This window comes from Chrysochloris asiatica, unplaced genomic scaffold (assembly GCF_000296735.1).
Source record: "Chrysochloris asiatica unplaced genomic scaffold, ChrAsi1.0 scaffold00348, whole genome shotgun sequence".
Classification (NCBI taxonomy): domain Eukaryota; kingdom Metazoa; phylum Chordata; class Mammalia; order Afrosoricida; family Chrysochloridae; genus Chrysochloris; species Chrysochloris asiatica.
Window position 1 is genome coordinate 759958 of NW_006408866.1, and position 10367 is coordinate 770324.

The window sequence follows — 10367 nt, forward strand, 5'->3', positions numbered from 1 at the left end:
CCTTCCTTCCTTGTGGTGGAATTCTGCCCTTCCTTCCTTGTGGTGGAATGCTGGCCTTCCTTCCTTGCTGGGGACCTGGGTGCAGCTGCTGATCAAAGTACTTCACGAATAGCCATCACCTATTTGTGACTGGAGGCTCGAACAGGTTTCAGCACAACTTCTAGACTAAGAGATGAGAAGGAAAGGCCTGGTAATCTACTTCTGAAAAATGAGCCAGTGAAAACTTTATGGATCTCTGATTTGCCACCGATCGTGGGGATGGTGCAGGACCAGGAAGCATTTGGTTCTGTTGTGTGTGGGATCGCATGAGTCGGGACAACTCAACAGTAGATAACAAGGCACACAGCCCATATTGGGAAAGCGCTGCTCTATCACATACTTCGAATCCTCCCAAAAAGTTCCACTGGACCATGAGGTCAGTCTGAATCACAAGGTTGATGGTTCAAGCTCAGCAGCTACCCCTCGGAAACTCTATACAGGGTCACTGTGAGTCAGAAGCAACTCGATGGCACTTCACAACAACGACAGGTGAATACCCTGCAATCCCCCCGCAGTAACGGGGAATCTATAATATCGACTTAAAAACAAACTCACGACCATCAACTCGATTCCGGCTCAGAGTGACCTTGTATAGCGTTTCCAAGGCTGTAAATCTATGGGAGCAGGCAACCTTGTCTTTCTCGCGAGGCTGAGTGGATTTGTACTGCCAGCCTCTCAGGTCTTAAAAATTAGCTTATTAAAATAATAAGGAACATTAATAACTACCGGATGAGAAACCAGCTTTTGTTTTGTTTTGCCAAACACCTGAGAAGAAATCAGAAAACTTGTTTACAAAAGAAAAAATGCAATTCCTGACAGAGTTGGGATCTTTTTTTAGATGATTAAAAGAGATTTTGCAAACATGCACTGCCTTTAGGTTGAAGTCTGCTTTTTTAAAGTACAAAACCATTCAGTATAATCACTAGTCTGTCCGGGCATGTCACTTAGAGGGGCTAAGAAGGTTCCATGGGCATCTCAGGCTGGTCAGAGCCTCAGTCTTATGAGTATCACCGAATGGCTCTCAGTTCCTCACACTTCTCCAGTAGCTCTCCAGAAACTGCAATATCCAAGTGTTTTCCCACGGAGCAATTATAAAACTCTGGGGAATTAGCCAGAGAGGGTAGCTGTTGCTATGTTTTTGTCTGTTTTGCCAAGAAGTAGGGAAAACAACAAAGGTTCTAGTGTGGCACAGTAGGATAAGCACTGGACTGCTAACAACAAGGTTGGTGCTTCAAGCTCACCACCTGCTCCTCGGGAACCCTATACAGGGTCACTATGGGTTGGAACCAACTCGATGGCACTTAAGAATAATAATTGGTTTAGCGGCGCTGTGGGTTAATGCACAGACTGCAAAGCCGTTTGAACTGCAAGGTCAGCGGTTCAAGCTCACGAGTCGCTCCTCAGAAACCTTATATAGGGTCGCTATGGGTCAGAACTGACTCGATGGTATTTAACAACAACAACAACAATATATGAAGGCAAATAAAAAAGTATTACACTTACTAGGGTTCCTAGGTGTGGTGCTGTGGGATACAACACTGGACTATAAGGTTGGTCTGAATCACAAGGTTGGTGGTTCAAAGTCACCAGCATCTCCTTGGAAATCCTATACAGGGTCACTGTGAGTTGGAAACAACTCGATGGCACTTAACAACAACATATTACACACATGGGTTCATTCCAGACAAAATGTATTTGAACATGTCTCTGTGATCAGTGGATGGCCGCTGACAGGTTCTCTCTGTAATACACTTGTTTGAGTCTTACTAGGGTGCTTTCACCCCAACATGGCCCAGTCAAAACAGTGGCTCTCAAAGGGAACTGCTTGGTCAGTTAAATTCAAGGCAGAGAGGCCCGCTCAGAAGATTATGGTGACTGTTTTCTGGGGAGATTCCAAGGAGACTCCCAACAAGATGGATTGGCACAGTGGCAGCCGCCGTGGGCTCAAATGTAGCAATGATTGTGAGGTTGGCCCAGGACCGGGCAGTGTTTCCTTCTGTTGTGCATAGGGCCACACTCTGAGTTGGTACCACCTCGATGGCACCTAATAACAACAACGACAAAGAGGACATCGTGATAGATTATCTTGAAGGACACAGGGCAGGACAATCACAAGGGCTTCTTAGGAAGATGTTTTAAGAAAATTGAAAACAGCATTGCTAAGGAAAAGGCCAGGAAAGTGCACTGAGGAATTTTTCCCATCACAACAATGCATCTGCTCATTCTTCCAGGGTAGCTAGGGTTGTCCTAAAATTTCATTGGGAAAACTTCTCTCATCTACCCGATAGCCTTGATCATGTTCCTTCAGACTTCATTTTTCCCCTAAAGCTCAAAGAACATTTAAAAGGACTAGGATATGAGTCCTTTGAGGATGTCAAAACTGTTATTTTGATGTGGTATGAATCAAAGAGTGCAGAATTCTTAAGTGAAGGGCTGGAGAGATGACAACACTGATTTCAGAGGTATATAGACCAAGATGGAGGCTATGTCAATATTATTTATTTTTGTTACTAGTTTTATATTTTGTTATTTTTGTGTATTTAATAAAGGTTTCTATGATTTTGTAGCACTAATTTTTCACTTACTCTCACATAATTACAACATATAGTTGTATGGTGCGGCTCTGCAGGATAACATGCTGGACCACAAGGTCGGTGCTTCAAACTCACCAGCCGCTCCTCAGAAACCTTATACAGGGTCGCCATGGGTTGGAACCGATTTGATGGCAATTAACAACAATATCTATATAATTATATTTGGATTTGATGGTTTCATGGGAATTTATAAACAACCATAACCCCAAAAAGGATTTTTCTTTCTGATCTCACCCCAAGTCAGGTTCACAATAAATTGTATAACACCCAGCGTGCCCATTTTGGAAGATCAAATGGACCCACACAGTAAGGCAAAGAAGTGAAAAGAAGAGGCCACTGTTAGGGAGCCTTTGTTTTGTGTCTGGTGTTAGCATCGCACTGCACTCTGGAATTTACATGACCGCTGCCACCATATAAAGGGATTTCCTAATCAGGGCAACAGTGGTTGGGATTAGAACAACACGATGGGTGCCTGTTTCCACAGGACTGACAAACGCCTCCTCTAGGAATTGAGACTTTCCAGGTAATGAGAAGCTAGTTAACAAGACTGACTAATCAGGCTGTTGCATCCTATGTGTGGAAGCAGCCATCCTCACTGGGAAACAGAGCAAATACAGGCAAAGGTGAAGCAATCCCTGGCCAGGAAGAGGGAACTCACCCCTGGCTGGTCCCTTGTGAGCAAGTGCAGGCTTTCAGAGTGACAGGAAACGGATGTTCCTGCTCAGTGAGGATTTAAGTGACTGGGAGCTGAGGGGTTGTGGGGAAAATCCATCAGTATCTGAAAGCTAAAGAACACTTGTTACTTAATATTTAATTTAAACTGTATTATATTCCCCAAACAACATGTACTCATTGTAAGTGTCTCAAACAATGTGATCCAGAACTTTCTGGGAGGAATTGAGTTTGCTTCAGCACCAGTCTCAAGATTCCTAGTTAGAATAACACGGTACAACAGAGGCCATAACCCCACCCCCCCCCCCCACCCCCGACACACACACACAGAGGAGGAAGTAGCCCCTCCACTGGCTGGGAGAAACCAAAAGCTCTGGGACCAGGAGGTAGCCGATGGTGACACCCAGCTCAGTCTAGCTCTTCTGGGGACTGTAAGGGGGTCTGTGGGTGACTCCAAAAGTTGAGACTTGAGAGATTAGGTTTGGGCTCCTTCCAAGAACTGCAATGATCCCATAGGAAACCAAGGTCCCAGTGCCAGGATAGTAATTCACAAGAAGGAGCTCTGGTAGCGTAGTGGTTACGAGTCAAGCTGCTAACCACAAGGTCAGCAGTTCGAAACTACCAGCTGTTCTGCGGGAGAAAAATGAGGCTTTCTGCTCCCATAAAGATTTATAGCCTCGGAAACCCTGTACAAGGTTGCTGTGAGTCGGAACAGACTCCACGGCACGTGACCACCATCACCAGTGATGTTCTTGGATGGTCTGGGAGAGCACAGCGTCAGCCCTGGTTTCACGACACTAGCATGACCACAGAGCTAGGGGACCACTGGTCCCTGTAGACTAGCTGGCACTCTCCAGTTTACCATCACTCTGGGCTCCTTTGATTCATTTTCCACAAATGCTGGGACCTGCAGGTAGGTGAGCTCCTCAGTTCTTCAGTTTGTCCTGCATCCCTAGGACAGCAGCTCTGTGAGAGCTACAGCCGGGGAAGACACACAGGCATGCCAGCACTTCCCTGTGGCACCTGAGATCCCTGCATCCAGGGAAAAGGGCCAACTCTCTGGGGAGAGAGAGGATGTCCCTCAGTCACACACACTCATTGTGGTATGTTCCTCCAAATACCCATTCATCTAAAAGACCACATTTCTTCTGAAGTGCTAAATTGGGAAACTATTATCACTGGGATGTCATTGGGACTTGAAACTGTTTTTCAGAAGTAATGTTGACACATATGAAGTAACTTCCAGTCTTGGAACCTGCTTTGTCAGAACAATGCTTCCAGCTAGTGCAGAGGAGAAGGATGAAGCAGGAAGGGAAGACTGAGAGTAGCTATGTCTTTTTCTGTCTCCAATTGCATGGGACTGTTTCCTACCGCCACACCTTTGCACAGGCTGGTGTCTCTCCTTGGAACATCTTTACCTTCTACCCCCTTCTCCCCAAGGCTAACTCTAGTTCATCCTCAAAGCCCAACCCAAGCATCATTTTCTCTAGGAAGTAGTTTTTGACCGTGCCAGGTGCAGTTAGATGCCCCCTCTGTGTTTCCGGACAGCTAGATTCCAACATCCTTACTCATCCTGTGCCTAACTTGACCTCCATGCTAGATTCTACGTCCCACAGGAGTAGCTGGGACCAGTCTGCCTGAGTTTGAATCCCAGGTCTGCCATTTCCTACCTGCGTGACTTGACAAGTTTAACTCTGTTTCCTCATCTATAAAATGAGAACAATAATTCATGCCTTTTTGAGTTGTTTTGAGGATTAAAAAGTACAATACACTTAAACAATGCCTGGAACACGATAAGTATGCTCAATAAATGTGAATAATAGAATAATGATTATTAATAATCTCTTCATTGTTGTTGTTAAGTACTGTTGAGTCAGTTCCAACTTATAACGACCCTGTATAGGGTTTCCGAAAAGCAGCTGGTGAGCTTGAACTGCCAATCTTGCAGTTCAAGCTGACCTTGAAATCCAGCGCATTAACCCATAGCGCCACACCAAGACCCGCTATACACTCGGTCAGTAGGTGTTACACCGATCTGTGGCTAATCCATTGTGGTGGTGTTGTTAAGTGTGTTAAGTCAGTTCTGACTGATAGCAATCCTTTATAGGATTTCTGATGAGTAGCTGGTGGATTTGAACTGCTGACCTTGTGGTTCCCAGGCCACTGTTGATCCTACAGGTGTCCAGCTAATCCGTTGTATTGTTGTTAAGTGCCATCAAGTTGGTTCCGACTCATAAGGACCCTGTATAGGGTTTCTGAGGAGCAACTGGTGAGTTTGAACCACTGACCTTGCAGTTCAAACTTACTACTTAATTCCAGCGCATTAACCCACAGCACCATACCAGGCCTCTGGCTAATCCATTAGCTGTGAATGATCTAGAACCACGCTGATCAAAACGGTAAGCCACCATGTGACTGTTGAACACTTAAGTATAACAAATCCAAATTGAGACATGAAGTAAGTGTAAATGACAGAGCAGAATTCCAAGACTTAGAATGGAAAAAAGAAAGTAAAATATCACATAAATATTTTTTTTATTGATTCCATGTTGAAATGTTCATCTTTTGAATATACGAAGCAAAATGAAATATATTCTTGAAAACAGTTGCACCTGTTTTTTTGCTTTTCAAAATGAGACTGCAAGGAAATTTATATTTCAGTCAGACAGTACAGATCTAGAATGTTCTCAACTTACCATTCACATAGCGAATCATCCCACACCTCATGGGCACTCAGATATTGTGTGGTCTCGAGGGGTACGAGGGACTCATGTACAAGGATGATTCAGTTGAGTCCAACGTTAATTGCCGTGGCCTGTCAAGGACGGTCCGTGCAGGGTTAACGGGCTAATGTTCAAAAAGCACTGAGGCTATGTGACTTTTTCAGGTTCGCTGCAATCCTGAGATTCAAGAATTGCGTCAGTGGCAGAAGAAACTGCGTGAGGACAAGCACATCCGCCAGCAAGTCAAGATTTTCTGGACCAAACAAGAAAAAAAAGGTCAGTTTTTTGAGTCACAGCCTGTAATTGATTCCGGGGAAGCCTGATTCTTATCCCAGGCTCAAAAACAAAGCCCTCCTAGGTCTTCAAGGTCCTTGTGACCGCATGGAACTCCATTCATCTCAGGGAGAAGCAGCCGGGTATCAAAATCCTGCTCTGGAACGTCAGGTGACTCTTCCAGGTGCCAATTTCCAGGACCAAACCCAAGTCACCTTGTGCCTGCACCCCTTGTTTAAAGCTACAGACATCAAGAATAACCCATCATTTGGAACCATGTTGTCCGTCAACGTGTAGACATCTGATAGAGCCTGTGTCACTATTCTGTGCTATTTCTCTTCATCCTTTTTTATTTTAAAACTTTACATTATTCTAAATGCACAACAGGAGAATTTGAAAATGGCCCCCAGAAATGGGTTGGGGAAACACCCAGAAAGTGCACCACTGTTAATGTTTTGATGCGTATCTGCCTTAGTTCCCTGGGGCTGCCTCAACAAAACCCGTACAAAATGAGTGGTTTTAAAGACCAGAACCTCTGAAGGCTAGAATTCGGATCTTGGGCCACTGACAAGACTACCCGCTCTCTGTGAGCTCTCTGGGGAAACCTCTGCTGTCTCTCCAGTGGTTCTAGCCATTCCGTGACTTTTAGCCGTATCACATGGTGTCTGTCTTCTTGGTGTGACGGTCCCCTTTTAGAAGACACCAACCACTCAGAAGGCTTAGCGCCCACTGTCTTCCAGTATGACCTCATTCACTTAACTGATGACATCGTCAAAGAAAAACTGTTTTCAAACAAGGTCACGGTCACAGACACGGGGCTAGGACTTCAGCGCCTCTTTTGGGGGGGACACGATTTCATCTGTAATAATGTCCTGCTACCCTTTCCCAGGACAAAGAGAAGCAAACCCACACATATCCATTGTTGTATTGCTGTGAGGTACTGTCGAGCCAACTCCATACTGACCCTGTGTCCGGTCCTGCACCGCTCTCACACCTGAGCCCATTGCTGCTGCTGCTGTGTTAGTCCATCCCATTGCGGGGCTTCCTCTTTTTCACCGATTCTCTACTTTACCAAGCATGACATCCTTCTCCAGGGACTGGTCCTTCCTGACAACATGTCTGTAGTACGAAAGACAAAGTCTTGCCATCTTCGCCTTAAAGAAGCATTCTGACATTCACAATCTGTTACAATGGGATATTCTTTGCATTCTGTTATATAGTTCAGCGTTCCCCTCTGCCACTGTGAATGCTGCTCCGCTCAACCACTAGAACAGTATCCTCAGTTTTAACGATGGCACGTGGTGTGAATTGAGCATTATTTAATTAAACAACAACATAGAAGGAGGCTCTTGACATGTTATCAGGTAGACAAAACATAATATTATAGTTTGTATCCATATAAAAATACGTGTAGGGCATTGAAAAGATAGCTCAAGTGCTCTGAAAGAATGCATTAAGGTGGTCTTTATAGCTTTGGATTGTTATTATTGTTATGCGCCGTTGAGTGAGTTCTGACTCATAGTGACCCTGTATAGGATTTCTGAGGAGTGAATGGTGGGCTTAAACTACCAACCTCACAGTTAGCAGACCCGTGCTCACCCTATAGCATTACAACAGGAGTGTAATTAAGCTAAAGCCAAATGGTTCAAATAAGTTATTGTTTGGTTTAAAGCGACTTCAGGGGATGTTTTGGGTTTTAGGTTTAAAGATGATCTCAGAGCGCTAAATATCAGCATCTCTTAGCAAGAAGCAGCTTGAGCTGTCATTGGCTGGCTGGCTTAGGCCAGACCACTCTTCCTGTTTAGTGTGCCATTTCATTTCACCTCAAAATTGGAAGACACTCATGGCTGCAGTGGTCAAAGGCCGAGGAAAGTGCAGAGTGCCTACCGATTCCTGGTTTTACTTATTCTCTTTAGTTGACTTGCTATTGGCTGATGGTAGACAAGACAGCCAGCTCATAGTGAGGACAGAGCTGGTCACTCCTTTTCCTCCCGAGCCTCAGTCCCAGAAAGCACAGCACTTCCCTCCAGAAGATGGCCAAATGGGAACCAATGGGGAAACTCCTGTTTGCACGGATACTGTTGAAGGGTCTTCAGGCAAAAATAATAAATAAATAAGGGAGAAAAAAAACAATTCTAAAGACTGGCCCCAGATTGTTGTTAAGTGCCGTTGAGTCAGTTCTGACTAATAGTGACACTGTATAGTGTTTCCAAGGAGCAGGTGGTGGGTTTGAACCACCAGCCTTGTGGGTAGCAGCCCACTGCTGATCCTTGAGCAGCATGGCAGGACTCCAGATTTGAGGTCAGATCAGAAGGAAGTCAGGACTACAGAATGGCAAAACCACTGAATTTTGGAGTTGCCCAGACCTGCTGTAGGAACCCTAACTCTACTCCTTCTCTGAGGGTGACCCTGATCTACTAACTTCATTAAGCCTCAGTTTTAATAATAGTCCCTGTCTTGTACTATTGTTGTAGGACTTCATGAACATTTCAGACCATAGTCAGCTCAGTCTGATTATATGCTAGTTGGGACAGCCTCAGACTTTTAAGTAATTTTGCATTGATTTCCTTCACAAAATGTTGAGGTTTCGTGTGTGTCTTATTTGTCAGGTTCCCCCATGCCCCATGCAGAACCTGGCACCAAGCAGACTGTCTCTGAAGATCTGGTGGAAGAAGCTTAGCCCGGGAAGGTCAGGGGACTTGCCCAAGATCACATGGTCTGGGGCTGGAAAGCCAGTGTTCTCAGTCTCTGTCCAGTGCTTTAACCACACACCCAAAGAAAGGCACAGGGAAACCACACCCAAACTTCTCAGGACTCGTCCTTGAATCTGGCATACAGCTTGTGTGTGTCCTTGTCTGGGTTCCGGGGTTCTTGCTATGCGTACTTACATTTGCAGTGACTTAAAAATAGAATAGAATTAAAAAACATAAAAAAATAGAATTAAAAACCACCACCAACAAAAAAAGCCATAGAGTCAATTCTGCCTCCTGGTGACGCCCTGTGTGTCAGAGTAGGGCTCCATAGTAGTGTTGAAGCTGGATTTTGATATAGATTACCAGGCTTTTCTTCTGAGGTGCCTCTGGGTATTCTCAAACCTCCAGCTCTTCAGTTAACAGCACACCCAGGGACTCGAAGGTGCAACTTGCTGCCCACCCCGTGGGGTCAAACTTTGCTCCCTTCAAGTGTCACTGAGCTGAACCCTCTTGTTAAGCTCATGCCCTATAGCTTTACTTCCTGTTTTCAACTTTATGAATCTGGGGAGTTTGGCAGTTCAGAATGAACCCCTACCCCACCCCAAACAAGGTGACTCTGTAATTTGACCTCAAAGACCCCCAAAGGAACAATTTCAGATTGGATGGTAGACACATGCTAGTTCTCCTTTGTTGCTGTTAAGTGTCAGTTCCAACTCATAGGGACCCTGTATAGGGTTTTTGAAGAGCACCTGGTGGGTTTGAACCGCTGGCCTCTCAGTTCAAACTGACTTTTCAGTCCAGTGTTTATCCTACAGTGCCACACCAGGACTCCTTTGTTTAAGTGCCCATAGCAGTCCTGTATAGAGTTTCCAAAGAGCAGCTGGTGAGTCTGAAGCACTGACCTTTTGGTTCAAACCGACCTTGCAGTCCAGTGCTTTAGCCCACAGCACCACACCAGGACTCTTTTAGACAAGCAGTACAAAATAGTGGAGCGGTTACAAATGAAAATGGTTTTCAACTTCATTAAAACAAACTCATCTGTGTGTAGTATGTGGAAGTGGTGTGCTGTTGCATTGGTTCCGACACGTAGGAACCCTGTATAGGGTTTCTGAGGCTGTAAATCTTTACAGGAAATCTTTCTTGCACAGAGCAACTGGTAGATTCTAACTACTGACATTGCAGTTAGCAGCCCAGCTTGGAATCCACTGTGTACCAGCGCTTCTTCGCCTATGTGTACGGACACCTAATTTTTAAGGAGATGCCATTTTATCCATATTGCCTGCTGGTATTTCAAGTATGAACAAACACTGCCAAGTTCATTTCTTAGAGCAATCTCAGTGCAGCTGTCAGCATGGAATCTTGTTCATATATAA

At 44.9% G+C, this 10367-nt stretch overlaps 1 protein-coding gene across 1 annotated transcript in view; it reads left to right on the plus strand.

Annotated features, from left to right (window-relative positions):
- The window catches only part of IQCK (IQ motif containing K), a gene marked incomplete at its 5' end in the record, with an annotated part of 114739 nt that extends 105758 nt beyond the window's left edge, over positions 1 to 8981 (plus strand). The window contains 2 exons of the mRNA XM_006875972.1: positions 6193 to 6304; positions 8932 to 8981. Coding sequence (XP_006876034.1) covers positions 6193 to 6304; positions 8932 to 8981 — 162 coding nt within the window. The remainder of the gene's footprint in view (positions 1 to 6192; positions 6305 to 8931) is intronic.
- Between the last annotated feature and the right edge of the window lie 1386 nt (positions 8982 to 10367).